The sequence below is a fragment of the Artemia franciscana genome, chromosome 14 (assembly GCF_032884065.1).
Source record: "Artemia franciscana chromosome 14, ASM3288406v1, whole genome shotgun sequence".
In the NCBI taxonomy this organism is placed as follows: domain Eukaryota; kingdom Metazoa; phylum Arthropoda; class Branchiopoda; order Anostraca; family Artemiidae; genus Artemia; species Artemia franciscana.
The window spans coordinates 8,786,478-8,806,267 of record NC_088876.1 but is presented as its reverse complement, the minus strand read 5'-3'; the positions used below and the strand labels follow the sequence as shown (position 1 = coordinate 8,806,267).

Here is a 19,790-nt window from a genome sequence, read left to right as displayed (position 1 = left end):
TAGGGCTAGTCTGGACTGACAGCTTTTCCAAGGTTTTCTAACATGCAGATTCATATTTTACTATTGTGCGTTCTAGCTGAACCTTCGAAAAGTGGTTTGATCCTACTTTCTAGGAATATAGTTAGATTATTAAGATTATGTTTTATTTTACAAGGGCTTAAAAAACGAATAAAGAAATGGAGGATACTAATGAAGGGGAAGGGGCTGGAATTCCCCCCGGCCCTTGGTTTTTAATGACCTGCCTCCAATTTAGTTACATTTTACGCTTAAAGGATGATAGGATACCAAAAATCCGTCTTATGCGTCCAACAGAATCCATGTAGGCCGACAAAAGCACGACGTCTTGGAACGGCTACGGAATTTCACGAGAGGTAACAAATAACGAAGCTTCGAACAGACTGGGCTTGAGCAGAGAAAGCGAATCTGTCTGAGCCTCAGGCACCTTAATGCTACGTCAAGCTGTTAGTAGTAGCTGCAATAGCATGCACCTTGTATCGATCCTGTTAGTTTCTATTTTAAGAAACATGATAAATGCGGTTTGATGTCCTAACATCATTCGAGCATCTCGTGTAGTTAGGTTAGGGTGAGTGCAAAAACAAGCAAGCAAATCAGTATAAACAAGAATAGCATCTGCATGATATCTAAAAAGGTAACCTAGTTGCTTTCACATTCCTCTTTGCCTCCCCCCAAAAAAAGAACAGATTTAACCCTTCTATATTCCCATTCCTATGAGATCATAATCACAGTGTGATTATGGAAAATTCCATAAAAATTCATTACTTTAATTCGAGTAATTAATTGAAAAAAAATATTTAATTTTCCTTAAGAAGGTAGTAATTTAATATATTAATTTTTTAACTGAATAGTAAAGTATCAATTAACTAACTATGTAGTTTTGAATACACCTATGTGAGTAATCAGACTAGAAATTTATTACTTGAAGGAGGCATAATGTTTTACTACGGTCCTCGCAAAATATCAAACGCTAATAGGATTTAAAATTTGTTGGGTACATATTTAAGCAAGAATTGGCATATTTAAGACAGGGTGTGGTTATGCACAAAGCTGTTATCTTCGGAGTTTCCCAAGGAGCTTCTTGTTGTCCTGTCATAACACGCCTAAGAACTTTATGATGGCCTTCCATTGTTGGGAGATCATACTTCTCTTCAAACTTGAGCACTTTCCAAAATTGAAACAAAACGAAAAAAATAATGTGGGTTGAAGTTTTAAAATTTTATAACACAAATAAACGTTTAGTTCTTTACTCGTTTTTTTTAAGTAATGAAAAAATATGTTCCTCTTGATACCATATATGTAAGTTATATTAACTATTCACTTACCATCGGAAATTAATCTAGAAATTGAATATTTTTTGAGGTGACCATGCCCAAAATATTTCCCCCTTGTCTTCAAAATCATTAAAAAGAATAAACCTTTTATCAATAATTAAAACCGAAAAACATTAGAAGCTTATAATAACTCAAATTATCGAACTCATTTCAAGAAAATGTGCCTTAGAAGCGCATTTTAATCCTTTAACGGAAATTAATTTGAGATCTAGAATGAGAATTTGACAGGAAAATTATTTTTTTTACAATATGCCAAAACATTTCTTTTTCTATGGTTAATTATTAAGAACTACCATTGAATATTATTCCTATGCCATTAACTATGATATTTGAAACAAATTATTTATTCCTGTGGTGATGGGGCACGAAGGAAATAAAAAAAAAAAAAAATTTAGGAATAAAGTCTACGCCCGATATCAAATGAAAAATAATAGTGCGACAACCACCGCAGCATCTAAACACTAAATTAACACGGCTAATAAATGTGATCCAATTAAACAATCTCAAGTAGGTTAAATTTGGATTTATTAGAGTTATAACCTTAACTAGGGTGTGGTTTTTGTAAAACAAATGCACATTTTTTTTTACCGAAGCAGGTTTATTTGTTTTAAAACTTTTTTTTGGATCATAAAATATTTACAGCTTAGGCTGGTCTACAGTGTTTAGGCTAGTCCAGAAACTATTCCAAAATGCAGGTGCCCTTATCGTGGTCTTTTGGTAAAATTGGGGCTTTAATTTTCAACTATATGTGCTGTGGGATAATAATAAAATAAAAAACAAATAAAAATAGTTGAACTGATGTTTTATTTAGACTTTTAGTAGTAATAGTAGTAGACAGGTTTAATAGAAAAAAACTTAGCAGCTATCGCTGATTTGCGTTTCTTTACAACTTATTCCAAATCAAACTACACTTGTAAATATAAATCAACTATAAACAATAACTCTTTTTGTACATATCGACGAAAACCACGAAATAATTACCTTATCAGTTTGTTCTTGCTTTAACGGGAACTAATTTATCTTGGTTTCTCGTTCTTGATGGTAGAGGTTGATCAGGATACCTATCAAACAGTTCGTGGTAACGAACTGTAGTAAGGAGCGACCCGGCTCAATAGTAACCGAAACTCTAAAAAATGAAATTTTGATACCAATAGATACATCAAAAGAATGGAATTTTATTGCTGATTTTAAATATATAAGTTTCATCAAGATCAGTCACACCCATCGAAAGTTACGAGCCTGAGAAAATTTGTCTCATTTTAGAAAATAGGGAGAAATACCCCCTAAAAGTCATACAATCTTAACGAAAATCACACCATCAGATTCAGCGTATCAGATAACCTTATTGTAGAAGTTTCAAGCTCCTATCTACGAAAATGTGGTATTTCGCATTTTTTGCCGGAAGACAGATCACGGATGCGTGTTTATTTGTTTTTTTTTTCCAGGGGTGATCGTATCGACTGAGTGGTCCTAGAATGTCGCGAGAGGGCTCATTCTAACGGAAATGAAAAGTTCTAGTGCCCTTTTTAAGTGACCGAAAAAATTGGAGAGCACCTAGACCCCCTCCCACGCTCATTTTTTCCCAAAAGTCACCGGATCAAAATTCTGAGATAGCCAATTTTTTCACCATAGTCAAAAAACCTAATAACTGTATCTTTAGGGACGACTTACTCCCCCGCAGTCCCCGTGGGAGGGGCTGCAAGTTACAAACTTTGACCTGTGTTTACATATAGTAATGGTTACTGGGAAGTATACAGACGTTCTCATGGGGATTTTTTGGTTTAGGGGAGAGAGTTGAGGGGGGGGGGGTTACGTAGGAGGATATTTCCATGGAGGAACTTTTCATGGGGGAATAGAATTTCAATGAAGGGGCGCGGGATTTTCTTGCATTATTTGAACAAACAATGAAAAAATAAATATGAAAAGTTTTTTCTACTGAAAGTAAGGAGCAGCATTAAAACTTAAACCGAACAAAAATTATTACGCATATGAGGGGTTTCCCTCCTCGTTATAACCCAATCTTTACGCTAAAGTATTTTTAGTAATTTCTACTATTTATTCTACGGCCTTTGTGATTCAGAGGTCATTCTTAAGAAATTGGGACATTTAAGCTTTAGTGTAAAGAGCGAGGTATCGACGAGGGTTGAACCCCCTCATATACGCAATAAAGCATACGAATATAGAAGTCCGTTACGTAAGTTAATTTTTACCAATGAAAACGTTTGTAAAAAATTAAAAGTTCTAGTTGCCTTTTTAAGTAATTAAAAAATTGGAGGGGAACTGGGCCTCTTCCTTCACTCCTTTTTTCTCAAAGTCTCCCGATAATTGCAATTAATTAATATGCAAATTTTGTTTTAATTATTTATGTGCCGAGAGCCAAGATCAAAACATGCATTAATTGAAAAACTTCCAGAAATTAAATAGAAAAAAACAAGTTTTTTTAAATGAAAGTAAGGAGCAACATTAAAACTTAAAGCGAACAGAAATTACTCCGTATATGAAAAGGGCTTTTCTTCCTCAACGCCCCGCTCTTTACGCTAAAGTTTCTTACTGTTTTAAAAAGTAGAAGTAAGAGAAAGAGTCAAACTTTAGCCTAAAGAGCGGGGCGTTGAGGAAGAAAAGCCCCTTTCATATACGGAGTAATTTCTGTTCGTTTTAAGTTTTAATGTTAATCCTTACTTTCATTAAAAAAAACTTGTTTTTTTCTATTTAATATAATAACAAGTCCATGAAAGATAGCGTTTTCTCTTTTATTCTCAAGACAAGCTTCATTTTGTCCTTTTGACATTTTTTTATACTATTTGAATAAATATGTAAATATTTGGATTGTACCGCACAATTTTGAAAACCAATCAAAATCACCTGTGAATCAACATTTGTATGTGTGGTTTCTGAGAGGTTTCTTTTTATTAATTGTGTCAGATTAATTTATTTTTTCATTTAGTGTTTATTCATCATTTAATTAGTTAATTGAATTAGATATTCCATAAAAATTCATTACTTTAATTCAAATAATTCATTGAAAAAAATATTAAATATTAATTTTCCTTAAGAAGGTAGTAATTTAATATATTAATTTTTTAACTGAATAGTAAAATATCAATAAACTTACTATGTAGTAATATAGTAACTTACTATTCATTTCAGTTCTGAATCGAGTAAATTTCTCAAAATCCTTAAATATTTCAGAGGAAAAAGAAGAATACCAATTCAAAAGGAAAAACTTTGATATATTCTTAGCTACAGATCAAAATATGGAAGAAAATTCAGTCCGGGACAAAAAAAAATGATAAAAACTAGATTTCCAGCATATTCAAAATATTTTTTACTCACCAATAATGTTGACAAGAGATAAGGGTATGGGAATGTAGCCAAGGGCGTATCCTAGATTTCGTTCGGGGAGGATTTACAGAACATTAAAAATGGTTTATATCCTTTTTTTTTTACTTTTTTACGAGACCAACAAAAATTTAAGGGAGGATTCAAACCTGGTAACTCCCCCTTGAATACACCTATGTGAGTAGGTGTATTCCCCCATTTGCCCTAAAAAAATTCCCTACAATTTCTTGGATAACTATTATCTCGTAAGAAACTTCCCCTGTCACCCCCTCTGACTTACTTTAAAATTCCCTGATGTTCTTCATATATTTATCATAACTTCTAAACAGGTCACACATAAATCGTCAGAGATAATTAAATCTTGTGCTTCCCTGCTCCAACACTCCGCCGCAAGGTTAATCATTACTCCCAAAGGAATGTTCTGCTTGGTTAGCCTGATGGGACTGTGATAGGGGGATTTAAGTCCCTCGAGGAAATTATAACCTAGTTAGGTCCACGGCATAACACGGAATTTTTAGGGATGCATAGTTTTTCTGCTTTTTTTTCGCTGATTCCACTCTTATTGCTTTATATTTTATTAAGTGCTGCCTCCCTATGGCAGGATAGTATTCACATGTATTTATAAACAACGAGTCAAGGACAGCTCATATTGCAAGCTCCTGCGCAGGACACCTGCTCTATTTAATTTAAGACCATTACCAAGCAATAAAAACTGTGTGGTGACAAAGATGGCTGTGGTTATGCACAAAGCTCTGATCTTCGGAGTTTCCCAGGGAGCTTCTTGTTGTCCTGTCATAACACGCCTAAGAACTTTATGATGGCCTTCCATTGTTGAAAGATCAAACTTCTCTTCAAACTTGAGCACTTTCCAAAATTGAAACAAAACGAAAAAACTAATGATATGAAACCTTGTGATACTCAAACATGACGGAATGACAGCTTATCATATTGAAATATTGACTGAAAAATGTAGGCGGTTTGACCTAAAATTTCTCTGAGTTTTGGAAAAATTTCCTTAGTCAGATAACATGAAATGATGTAATCTAGAGGGGATACAAGGACGTATCAGGAATTTTTATTTGGGGAGGAGGGTGTTTACAAAAAAAACTTTAGAAAACGGATCAAAAAATTTTTATATGCATTTTTGTTACTTTCTTACGAGTCAGACGAAAATTCAAGGACGAAGAACCCAAATCCAGTAGCATTCTCCCTGGATACGGCCTTGAGTAGATACATCTACCTATATTTCGTAAGAAGAATAGAATACTTAGTCAGGGAAGAGAACTCGTGTCACTTTTTTTTAAATTTGCTCATGGGTGTTTTTTTATTCGCTTTTTTTACATTAATTGATGTTGGAATTTGAACTCACTAGATTTAGTGGGTATTCAAGTTTCAGGATTCCGTTTAAAAAATTCCATCTTGATTTCATTTTTTGTAAATAGTGGCAAAAACTTAAGACTCATTTCAAATATTGACAAAAAAAACTAAAGTTTTGAAGTTCAAGGTTTCCCTTTTCAAAGATATTTTCAGATGCAAATTGTTTCTGGTTAACAACTTCAATGTATGATCATACAGAAATAAAAAAAGAAAATTCACTAATTAAACTAAAAAGAAATCTAATCTAAAAATGGAACTGTTGATCACAATTCATAGTTTCGAGTCCAGACCAAGAAAACTTTTCTAGCTAACAATAACATAACTCAAACTTCTAATATTTTCTAAAAAACAAAACAACGGATGTTTTCCCCTGTTAAACAAACTTCGAATGCTTTCTTTTACCAAACAAAATAGGGGACATTTTTCCTTTTTTTAAAAAAATAATTAAAAGCTTTCTAAGTTATCCAATACGATCCATAGAAGGTTAGTAATAGCGTTTTTTATTATTATTACTCATTTTTCTCATTCAACACTTTTCATAAAGGGGACAGCCCGTATCAAACACGCTGAATTCAGGTTTCTTAAAAAAAAAGTTGAAGCTTTATGACCATACTTTGAAGCTTTATCAGAAGGGCGTTACCCCCTCCCCCCATGTCAAATAGTTCTTGGCAATGAGCCACAAGGAAAGAACGACCAGTGCCACTAGTAATGGGTTCTAGAGTTCAGGGGAACCTGCTGCACCGCTTAACAGTACAGTCTTTAAGCTAAAGTTTATTAATTTATAACCATATCTGAAAAATACGTCTGAAAAAGTGGTATCCTTAAGATTTTTTTAAGTGGGGGAAGGGTATAGGGTTAAAAATGACAAATTAGTCTGGAGAGGTTGAAATTTTTCAGGGGAGGGGGATTCCGTTGACAAATTTAGCAAACAAGCTTCACGTCTGCTCCCTTTCTTTATAATTGATTACTAGTTACTCTACTGTAATAATCCGTGGCAGAATATGACCTTCCACGTGTAATGCATCTTGTTAAGAGTGGAGAGTGAAAATAAAAATTGAGTAGCTCAAAATTCAAGGTCATTAAGATTCAAAGTATGTGATTTCAACAAACCTTTATACTAAAAATTTCAAAGCGCAATAATAATTTTTCTATCGTTCAAAACTATAGATTTTTTTCTTTCTTTTTTGTAGTTTTTTGGAAAAGAAAGTGTTTAAGCTAATTGAAAAAATTTAATTATTTACGGAAATTTCCCACGTACAACTTTCAATGCTAAATTAAAAAATAAAACCAGTCATGTTTTCTTCTGTGCACATTTATTTTTGTAATACTATTTTGAAGTATTCTGGTCGAATTTTCGGTTTTTAAACAAAAAAAAACTATTAGTACAAATATTATGGAGGCTATAAAAACAGTGTAGATTTTTTGACTTCAGAAAATAAAGCTTTGAGTTTAGAAAACAATATAACCGATAAAGAGGATGAGTCCTAAACTCGTACAAAAATTTCAGTAACTAAATTAATTCGCTTGATTAAATAATTAAATTTTCCTTAAAAAAGCACAATTGTAAAATACTAAGATTTTAAACTAACATAAATTTTTGAAAAGCTTTTAAGATTTCCTATAAGATAATTTGCTAGATAAAAAACATTTCAAAAGTTCATAAGAGTTCGGAAAATGCAAATATTTGTTAGCACCTTTTATTTTAATTTTTCCGCATGAAATAGAGAAAAAAAGATCCTCAATATTTGAATAATTCCTAAAAGCAAGGTTATCCACGCTGATCTTTTCTATATAGATTTTATCCAGGATTAGTTTTTGAAAATATGTCAAATTTGCTTGGTAAAATTACGTCTCTACAGTGATTTTAAAACTTCACCGGTAGACTAAAAATTTTGTTATAAAAATTAGCCAAAGATTGAATAATTCACAAAAGCAGGTCATACATGCTGATCTGTTCTATATAGACTTTAGCCAGGATGAATGTTGAAGAGATTTCAAAATTTGCTCTAATAAAATTTATCACCTGATAACTATTTCATAGAGGCACTAAAGTATTTGTTAGCAACTTCTATTTTAATTATTCCGCATGAGAGAGAAAAAAAGCATCAGCTAAATTTGACTAATTCGCAAAAGCAGATCATACAAAATATTAAATTCAAACAAAAACTTCGGCATCTGATTGTTCTGAGCCTTGAAATCCGGAGTCAAAGGAGCATTGCCTCTTGTGCGACTCTGATCTGGTTACTTGAGAATTAACCAATAGAGTCCTCCCACTCTCTAACATATCCTGAAATAAAAATGAAGTAGATTAAAACCATGTTTTTAAAGGAAACTCTAGAGTAAAGTGAAGCTTTCTTTTTCACTTAAATGTTTTTCCCCCTTAAGCTTTATTTATCCACATTTTTTCACCTTGACAACTGTTCAGCCACACAAAAAGTGTCAGCTTTGAGTATTTTGCTCTTTTTTTTGCTAGTGTTTTTTTTTTTTTTTTGCTAGTATTATCTTTTTATTTTTTATATATTATTATGTATTATAGTATTATGATATATATATATATATATATATATATATATATATATATATATATATATATATATATATAGTATTATTATAATATTATAATATTATAGTATTATATTATATTATAGTATATATTATAACATATAGTATTATGATGTAATAGTTATAGAATTATGATAGTATTTTCTTGCTAGTATTAAAATTGACAATATATAATACAAGTACATTATCGTTTGTTAACAAAAATCGTTTTGATAATCAAACACTCGCTATGATTTATAATTCAATGTTTGCACCTCATGTATTTTTCATTGTTCCATTTTTGAAGTTTTTAAGTACAAGTGATAAAAAGCGTATCCGCGTGTACTTGTTCCGGTTTTGTAAATATTTCTTGGAATTCCACTATGGTTCAAAAATTTGTATATTTACACGAAATTTGGAATATTTAATATTACTGTTAAAATTGATCAACAAAACGACCGAATTCTTAGATGATCTAGAGAAAATAGAATAAATTTTCCCCTTAATGGTATTATTTAATGGTAAAATAGTTTTGTCGCTATAGCTTTAATAAAACAGCTACTTATACGTTATGTATTATGAGTGTTTCTGTGTTATGTTTTATGAGTGTTTTTGGTTTTATGCACTAATGAGCTATCATAAGCTATTTATTATATATTCATGGTTATTATGAGTATTATGAGCTAATTATTCTCGTCCTTTTTGTTAGCAGTGTAATTTTATATTTTTCAGTTTTCATTTCATTTACTTTCTATACTCCTCTGTGTACATCCATGTATGTATAGAGGGCATAGATAAATAAATTATTATTATTATAAGAAAAGATTTTGTAGCTAAAAAATCGGGCCATTTCGATAGTATTTCAGTAGCATAACTAAGATGTAGTGAAGCGCGCCCCATGTGGCACTTTCCAGGGGACGGCAGGGAGGAAAAGGGAACAAAAAGAGCGAAGGTTCTAAAGTATATTACGACCATGGAAGATCAAGCTTCGATTTAGGACAACATCGAAACAACCGTTAGAAACGTTATCATATATTGTGGTCTGGATTCTAAATGGAAGTCATTGGTATCAGAGTTAAATGTGCTGTAGAATCCTCAATCTCTGCAGACCGAGCTTTGTTGCAAAATATCTCCACTAACTCCACTAACTATCTCCACAAATTAAAACCGCGTGTAAATGCCAATGCAACTCTAGAGTTAGAAGTCGAAGGAAGCAAAGGACCATCGAATCTTGAAAACCTAAAGGATGTTGGATAATTGCCTATAAAAAATCTCAGCAGTGATAGCTGCAGCTTAGTAAAGAGTGAACCAAGATCCATAGCAGCCGTAAGTTTAAGAAGGCATTCTGATAAAACTGACTTGTCAAACAGAAATTAAAAAAAAGATCTTAAGAATATGATTTAATTAGTACAGTGGTACAGATCTGGAAAAACCCTCCTGAGTAAAAAACAGTCTCTTCTATCTAGTTTGTGTTTGTAATCTTATTTAAGCCTTCAGGATTGCTAACATCAGTAGTGACGAAGAGATAAAAATAAAGATGGGACAGAAAGAGAAAGAGATGGAAAAAGAGAGAGAAACTAAGATAATGAAAAAGATATAAATGGAAAACGGAAAGATTTTTGCTTTTGTTCTTTCTTTTATCTATTTTCAACTCTAACTATTTCTCACACTTATAGAGAAGACTAAAGAGACGAAGAGAATTACAGAAAAAAGAGAGTAATACCAAAATTACGAATAAAAACTTTGGAACAAAAACAAACATCAAAATTACATAGAAAAGCTTTCAAAATTAAAGTTCTAGCGCAAAATCCATTGACACCAAATTGAAAACCTAAAATGGATTAAAGTTGTCAAGAAACATTATCTGAAAGACGCAATTTCAGTGGCCCACCTGAGATATGAAAAGGCACTCATGACTCAAAAATATTTTTCTTCTTCACTTTTACTCTAGAGCAAATTTCTTATTCGCTTTGAAGCCATTTTGTCTTTCTTATATCAGTGGAAACCAACATCAGTACAGGAAGGGAGAAAGAGATGGAGCAAGGGAAATACAGGAACGACTAAGAACCTTCAAAGACGAATATTCTACAACAGAATCAGACGACTTCAGACCAGTATAACACGAAGCCACGAAAAATGAATTTATTAAGACAAATTATCTTGAGGGATTTGTATCTAAAGAGAACCCCTAAAATTCGGAAAGTCACTGAGGAGTTAAAAAGTATTCAATTCCTCCTTACGTTTTCTTTTTCTCTTTTCTTCTATTTTTTTAGGCCCTTGAAATTTTTTTTGTTGCAGTGGACAAGACAGTAAGTGAAACCAAAAAAAAAAAAGACAAAGGAAACATCAAGGCACTGTGTTGAATAAGCATGATAAGTTAGATTCAATAAGAAAAATAATGATAAATAATGATAAGATAATGATAAGAAATAATAATAATGAGATATAATAATGATAAGAAAAAAAAATAATGAAAAATAATGAGAAAAATTAATGATGTGCATATTAGAAGCAGATTTAACATTTTAGCACATTTACAGAAGTGAAAATCATCCAAACTTTTCTTCAAAAAAAGAAAGAAAAAAGATAAAAGTGATAAAAGGTAAAGATAATAACACCCCCGTTGGGGGAAGGGGGTGTGTTATTTAACACTTTTATCTCTACATTTACTTTCCTAATTTTAGGAATTCTCCTTAAATATTTAACGAGGCTCTGTAGCAAAAGAATAGGATCATGCTTAAAAAAAAAAAAAAAAATTAGCTAGAATACAGCTTTACATTTAATGAAACAAGAAAACACAATAACAGATCTTGACAAAAAAAGCATGGTTGAAAAACAATTTATTATATAACAAAATACAAAAAATTAGTCGACAATGCAGCCATTATTTTAATAAAAAGCAAAATTATATCAAATAAACACCATAAAAGTAGTATCTAGAATTCATGCTTCTTCACTAGAGCATATTACCACATTTTAAGAGAATACTATAATTCTTATTTATGCTAGACTTCAGAGATATTGCAATACCATATTAATAAAATACTCGACAAGTTCAAAATGTTATGGTTATAAAGTGGGAAAATTGTATTTGATTTTGTATATTTTGGAAATTTGTCGGACAAATTAAGATAACTCAACAACAGAAAAGCAATATAGTGAACAAGATTGATTCGCTATTTAGAAAAATTAATCCAATTTTGAATCTAACACTCCAAGTCAAAAAACTTGAATTCACTACTAAGACTATAAACTTTAATAAACACTTTAATAGTCAAATATTAACGCCATCTACAAGCTTTGTATATAACTGATAATTAAATTTTCCATGGAATGCATCTTTAAACAAATAAATAAATTCGCTAAAAATTGGTAAGAAAAGTAAAGTAAAAAACAGAATGTTATTGAACTTGTGAATATATATCGAAAGAAGTAAGTATAGAGCAGTGCTATGGGCAACACGGTCAAAGAGCCCGAATAAAACTAAATCTACGTATCATTAGAGCCATCCTGGCCGAGTGGATTGGTAGGCTAGATTTAAGATCCTTTGTCTGAGAGGGCAAGGGTTCGAATTATAGTGTACCCACTTATTTAGTTTGGGACGGGGGACAGTTGTGTGACTGTGTAAGCTCATTAAGAGTCGACCCAGCTATAAATGGGTACCAGCAATAAATGGGAAATCTGGGGAAGGTAAACAGTAAGAGTGTGCGAAAGCAGAGGATGGATGGCCCCCTGCCCCCCATTGTAGTTCCTGGCAGAAGAGGCAAGAAATCAAAATCAGTACAGCCCGGTAGGGACTGTAAGGTCCAATGCCGTATTCTTTACCTTTACGTTTTTTTTAAGTATCATTCACGCCCTTTTTTGTCTTGCTGGACAAAATAATCGACGAAATTATGCGCCAATAATCGGATGAAATCAGAACTTTACTCGATTGTGACTGAATATTCGGGTCAATTTTCGCACGCCCATTATTTAAATATGCAATTGGGAGAGATCCCACCTAAAGCTAGTTTCAAACGTTTAATATAAAAAAGTCTTAAAACGGCCTTTCAAACCTTAGTTTAGAAAATCTGGATCTGTACTCAAGTGTCCCTACGATTTGTTTTTCCTTAATTATAATGTATTAAATGTGTAAAAAATTTAAATTGTTCAAAAAAGTGTTCTACTTTAGCAACTGAGACACATAAACACTTCAGCAAGGTCTTGACGCAACTCATCTATGAAATAACTTAGGATAAAAGAATATAATAAAAAAGTCAACCAAACAAAAGTGTCCGTTTCAAAAAGGAAATTAGACAGTGGTTTTCAATTTTTGTTTTTATTTAACCAGAAGACTATTCCATCATTAAACCATATGGTGATGCACAGGCTTGTGACTGAACAATCAGAGTTTAGATTTAAAGCATGTTTTTTTAATTTAAAAAAATGAAAGCTGGGATATCCAGTATTTGTATCTGTAACATGAATTTGGCAAATAGTGCAACGACTTGAAAATAGTGGAAATAATTAAGCCCAGAAACATAGGAACAAAAGTGTTTGAAGCAAGCTTTTTAAATTAACTTCTTGCGATTTTAATTTTACGTTTTTATAGTAAAAGCGTGATCTCAAAACCAAGAAAAAAAGACCATTTCATCCATAAGTATTGACTTAAGGTATTATGAAAACGAAAACTAGATCAAAAGTTATTAAGTTTCTTGTAACTACTTTTTGATATTATAAAACCGTAAACTAAACAGGAAATATAATAAAACCGCATGAAAAAGAGAAGCCAACAGCATCTTTTGTGACGAATTAGATGGAAATTCAGATAGCGCTTTGAAAGCGCTTTTTTAGGGTCAAAAACATTTGGACCCCTTGTCCCCTCCTAAACTTTTTTTTTGCTCTCTGGTTCTCCACAACATCCCATTATATCCGATCAGAACTTCCAAGTGATCAGTCATATCAGATTGGTCCGAAGGCCCAATTCCCCCAGGGCTGACATGAACTCCGCAGCCCCCGGAGCAAGGGCCGTAAAGTATGTAGCTTCTCAATTCCTTGCGGATAGGTTTTATAATGTAAACAGTGGGATATGTTTGATATTAGGTGTTCATCTGGTTTGAAACTATCGGGGATTATTCACTAGGCCAATTTAAGCACATATTGCAGAAAAATTTGAATTTTTTTGCCCGTCATCAGTTTGAAACAAAGTCAAATCTTTCGGGAAAGAGAAAGGTGATATACAAAAATTGTTTGGGAGTACGTCCCCACCCCATCAAAATAGGGCCTGAAAGCTGGCTAATATTCTTTCGATTAGATCGAAACTTACATCCTTGAGGTCGTCATTTCAAAACGAAAATAATTACAAATAATCAACTATTAATTAATGCAAATTGCTTAGAAGCTATATAATACTGAAAATTCATCAAGAAAATTATGTCATATTGTAAACACTACTACCCAAAGCCTGAAAGACGGGATTCAAAACTCTAACTTTTGATAATGAGTATCTTAACGATGTTATATATCAAAGAACTTCTCATACCCATTAATTTGTTTCGTATTTCCACAACAATCCTAAATGGAGTTTGGATATTAAAATGATGAATAAGACTGGTCTACTAATTGATGCTCATGCACAAAAGAAAATTTAGATTTCATAGAGTTGCCTTCCAAAATTAGTTCCTTTTTTGGCTGTCTCAATAATTCATTGTATTTCTATCACGAATAAACGTTGAATGAGTTTTATTATAGCATAGTTAGGATCAAAAGCACCCACTAATCTATTTTTCTCTGGTGAATGAGGTCTGAGAAATCCGCCCCGACGAGGGGGGCAGCTGTTTGAAAAATATTTTCGACGAAAAAGTCAGTTACCTTTTTCAAATGTTGCAAAATTAATACTTTTGTTAGTGTTTTTGGGAGGATGTCATCCCCCTATTCTCTCCCTTGTTTGGACCCCTACGGTTATAATCATACGGTTAACTTCTACAATAAAAATTTCTTTGTTTGGACAAAAAACTATTTGGTAGATGGGGCATTTGATTTTTTTTAATGATAAATGCCTATGAATTAAGAAAAATCTTCTTTTTTCTTCAGAAACCAACTGAAAAATGCTCTTTACTTTTATGATTTTTTTTCCATAATTGCACTTTAAAACTATATGGGTTTTTTTTCCTTTCTTTCTTTCTTTCTTTCTTTTTTTTTTATACAGGAAACGGTCTCAAAATCGTAGTTTTACTTGCGACTTCAAATTTGGAATATATTCATTTATCCATACTTAAGTAGTCAAGGGATAAGGAGCAACTGCCGAAACTCTACTTAGTATTCTAAGTCCGACAAAAAAAATGGATGTAAGGGGTCTGGAGACTAGATGAATACTTTCAGTTAGTAAAGGGATTAAATTCGATAGTATTTTTTACACAATAAAAACACAATAATTTCAATTACACAATAATTATAATTATTTACACAATAAATAGTCGGACCAAAGCAATTAACAGACTTGGACCTTGATTTCTGGGTAACTTGCGTTTCAGTGCTGTCACGCCTAAAGGTCTTCTGTGACAATTTCTTCCAGGATAATTTTAAAAGCTATTTCCAAAGGTGTTCTTAGAGGGGAGGGGAATCACCAGGACAATGTTCTGTCACATTTTGATTCTTCTGATTTTCACTATAAGGAGCCCTCAGCAAACAGTTTTTGCCAATTAATTCACAAGTGTGAAACTGTCAGACAAGACATTGTTATATGGTCGAAATTTGTCATTCCTAGGTTTTGTGCAAAATCAAGGATGGGGCTATTCTGTCAACTAAAAACAAACAAATGACGCCAAAATGTGAGTTTTATCTAGCAACTCTGCAAAATTGAATGCGAAATTCTATGAAGTTTTCAGGAAAACTTCAAAAGCACAGGGACTCTTTTGGATACCTCCCAACGCATGAAAACAGATAGTTTTTTTTTTTACCATCTCATAAACAGGAGTCTTGACACGTTTAAACAAAATTTTACCGACCAAAGGAACGGATTTTTCAACTCTGCTCGGAAAGAAAAGCGAGAAGAGCTATTATTTTTATTATTTCATTTTTTTTTTACATAGCCTACAAAACCAAAACACATCTTTTACAAAATGCTACCGCACCAAGAAAATCTTTACAGTTTTGTATTCATTCAAAATTTGCTATTTTTGAATCATTTTCTATTCATTTGTCTTTCATTCAAAATTCTGCTATGTTTCACAACAGATTGGGATGTATTTCTCCGGTCTTCTGGCTTTAAGGCTAAGATCTGATAATTAATTTAAAAAAGTCCTTCTTAACACCATTATTAACAAATCTTCTATTTTCCATAGCGTAAAAAGTCAGTTTACTTTTAATTTAAATACGATTCTGTCAGCAGAAGGAAAAAAATTTTGAACTCCTAATAGTAATTCTTTTTTATTGCAAGCCTTTTTTCATATTTTTAGATTCTATTTTACCAAAAATTTACACCAGATTACTCAGCATTTTTTTAACCTTCTAGCGTTAAGCCATGATTTGACAGAAGATGAATAATCGTGTACGCCAGAGACGACCAGCCGATAATAAGATATATATACTAACTGCCCGGCATACCAATGGGCCGAATTTTTTAAGCGCAATCCGAAAAAAACCATATAGCCATCCTCAGGGTGTAGCTCCGGCACTTCCATTGTGGAGTTTGGGGGGTCCATATCCGAATAGTTAAGGAGCATGGGCTATACAATAATTTTTTTCTCCATATTATAGGGGGGGGGGGTAAAAGTCCCCTTGTCCGCCAAACGACACCTCCTGGTCATCCTTCTTATTCTATGCCCTTTAATCTATTTTTAGATAATTTACTCTTAGGTTTAAAACAATCGCAAGTTTTATGCCATATTAGGCTGCATTCCTCCGACTGCTCAGTATCAAAGGTAAGTTTGGCTAGAAGAAGATAAATTTTGGCAAGCATAATGATTTAGCAATGTCGCCACTTCAACTATTTATTCTACTTTCTAACATTGACAACTGGTAAATAAATATTTCCAGTTACGTTACTTTCAAAAAAGAATGTATTATTCATTTTATGTTATTGTAAACAATAAAGTTGGCAAAGTCTCTGACCATCGGGAAAAGAGATTCTGTTTTTGCAAAATAAATCAGAAAAAGAAAAATCTCAAGGACAGTAAAACTTAATTTTAGATGCAAACTCCCATCCACATGGTTTCCCACTAGGTGAAAAATATTTCAGCTTCAAAGAAGTTATATATAATTACATAGTTATTCATGCTAATCGAAGCATTTATATTTTCTTTCTCTTCAAGTTTATGAAAGGTACAAAAGGCAAAAAAGGAAAATTTTTAGTGTTTGCCTTGGAGCTCTCCCACAATTATAGACCAGCAAACCATGATAGGGACCTTCAAATTCCTCTCCCTTGAGTGTGCGCGGGGGGGGGGGGGCTGGAGACCGTGCATTTGACCAGTTCTTCAAGATTAAAGACCAATATTGATGTTTAACTAAAAGACAATTTTATTGAATAAATCGTTCATCACCATTTTATGGATAATATACCGTAAATATTTAGTCATTTGGTTTTTTGTATGTCATAAAACGAAAAAACAGCTTGTAAACAGATCCTTAACAACAAGAGACCGCAAATAAAAGACGAAAAGATATTTTAACAGCCGTAATCACAACAATTTTATTGAACTTCTAGGGAAAATGAATGTCTGATATTTTCCATAAGCTTCTAAAGTATATTTACTTGTTAAAAGGGTTAGTGAATTTCCAAGAAATGAGTATTAGTTGAAATATCTTAACTTAAAATGCATTAATAAATGTATGATAAATTAACTAACACCAGAATATGCGAAAAGGAAAATGTTACTCAATATTCATACAAGATAATTCTTCTAGCAATATTTCCTCCTCCCTCCACCAATCGAAAGAGTTTCTGAAGATCCCCCAACTGAAGGAAAAATCCCTGGATGTAAACTTAATGGTCAAAAAACGTATCAAATCATTTCCTTAAAAAAAAGAAACCTTTTTAGATTTGGCCTATCAAGGCATTACGGGCTTAGCTTCAGGCTATAATCTTTTAAAGCCACTCAATCATGAAACCTATTTGTTTTGTGGCTCAATCAAAGTGATGTTCGAATACTTTAAGCGGACTTAACGTCTATGTGGTTAACCGGTGGGTAACTTACACGCAATTTAACGCCTTTAAACAAAATATTTTAATATTTCAACAATATTTTTTTTAAGGTTGGGAAATAACTCTGAACGTAAAAAACAGTCATTTATCATGTACCAGGGATTCATTTCAGGGGTGACATCCAGAGGGGAGAGTCGTAAAAACTCCAAAATTAGGTCAATTGTGAAATATAAAATGTAAATATCTGGAGGGACTGGGCCCCTGGGACCCAAGGGCCTCTCACGTAAACATCTATAATAGTTTTGTTTTTAATTACATATATAAAAAGAATTATACTGTCACTTTATTAATTCAACAAAGCAAACTAATTCAAATTTATCTGTTACAAGAAGGATATAGAATTTTTCGCTTAGTAGTCCCTATAGGGCATTACGGCTTGGTAGACCTTGCACGGATTCTTACTCCTTTCAAAAAGTGGAACATTTTGACTCGAGTTATTTTAATTATTGAAAATCAGAAATGGAAGGTGCTACGTCCAACTTGAATAATCTCATATTTCTCACGCTGGAAAAATCCTTTAATTCCTTGTTTTGCCAGGTTAATTGCCAGAAAATCGAATAAAAATAGAAGCAAAAATAGTGAATAATTCCCTTCCCCCTCCCTCATCAAAAATACTAGAAGTTCAACATTGTCCCTCCGTTCTATTCAACATTTCATATAGTTATGTGACTCTTATTTGCATTTCCATTGAAGTTACCGATCGTTATCTGTTACTTTATCTGTCACAAGAAGGATATAGAATTGTTCGCTAAGTAGTCCCTATAGGGCATTTTTACGGCTTAGTAGACCTTGCGCGGATTCTTACTCCATTCAAAAAGTGGAACATTTTGACTCGAGTCATTTTAATTATTAAAAATCATAAATAGAAGGTGCTACGTTCGACCTGAATAATTTTTTGTGAATGAAAGTTTTTGTATATGCAGAGTTTCGTCAGGTTAAGCACATTTTTTGCTACAAAAAGATTCGTTTATTCTTAATCTCCTATTTCTCACACTGGAAAAATCATTTAATTCCAGGTTTTGAATCCAGGAAAAATTCCAGGTTTACAATATTTTTATGGACTCTAGTCCATAAAATAGTTAAGTCTATCCTAAATAATAAGTACCAAACACTACAGTTCATCAGACTGGAAAAATGGCTATAGAAAAACAGTGTGATTTTTAAATTATGCTGATAGAATAATAAATCAAATAGAATCAAATAAAAAAAGAATCAATAATAAAATGAATGAATCAATAATGAAATCAATAATGAAATAGAAATCAATAATGAAATAATGAAATCAAAATAGGCTAGCATAATTGTGAAAGCAGAAACTATTCTTATATGCCTGAGTAACTTAAAGCAGCCCACTATTTCTTGTTTTGCTGTTGTTAATTTGATTATTGTCAATGCTACTATTTCCTTCAAAATTTACTGTAAACAATTATTGGACTGTTTTCGACACGAAAAAGACTAATTAAATTAATGTGAAAACAGGGCAAAAACCGTATGATAGAATTTTTTTACTTTGAAGAAAATACCAGCAGTATTGGGCAAAACAACTTGTTTAAATTAATTTATCGTGAAATTCATCATGGAATTTGGTATGACCATTGTACAATCAAAATGACACGTTGAGCACTTTACAGTATTTCGCATGAATTCAGCAGCTTCATTTCACAATGACCTTGAAGGTTTGCTATTTTGTCCCTCCGAATAATTTCTAGGAGTTAGAGAAATTATGGTACGTAGTATACTGCCTTGAGGAGCACCAGAAACTTTATAGGCTAGAAGATCTTTATACCAGCGCGTTTAAGTGTTTTTACTAACTTTAACACTAATCAACTCACTTATAACAAAGGCAGTAACCCGTATGATGTTTCACATTAAATTAGGCTGAATACGCGTAAATAAATATAGAATTGATTAGAAAGAACAAAATTAATAGAGGTAGAACTAGTCGGTAATAGAAGTCAAGTAAGAGCATTTGGCATTAAAGTAGCTTTTATCAAATTCTATAT

General features: G+C 32.4%; 1 protein-coding gene across 5 annotated transcripts in view; it reads right to left on the bottom strand.

Moving 5' to 3' along the window:
* Positions 1–8,117: 8,117 nt before the first annotated feature.
* The window catches only part of LOC136035278 (uncharacterized), a 270,968-nt gene continuing 259,295 nt past the window's right edge, over positions 8,118–19,790 (bottom strand). For all 5 annotated transcript variants that reach the window (XM_065716960.1, XM_065716961.1, XM_065716959.1 and 2 more), the window contains one exon: positions 8,118–8,352. In XM_065716960.1, the coding sequence (XP_065573032.1) occupies positions 8,221–8,352 (132 nt within the window). In that variant the 3' untranslated portion in view covers positions 8,118–8,220. The remainder of the gene's footprint in view (positions 8,353–19,790) is intronic.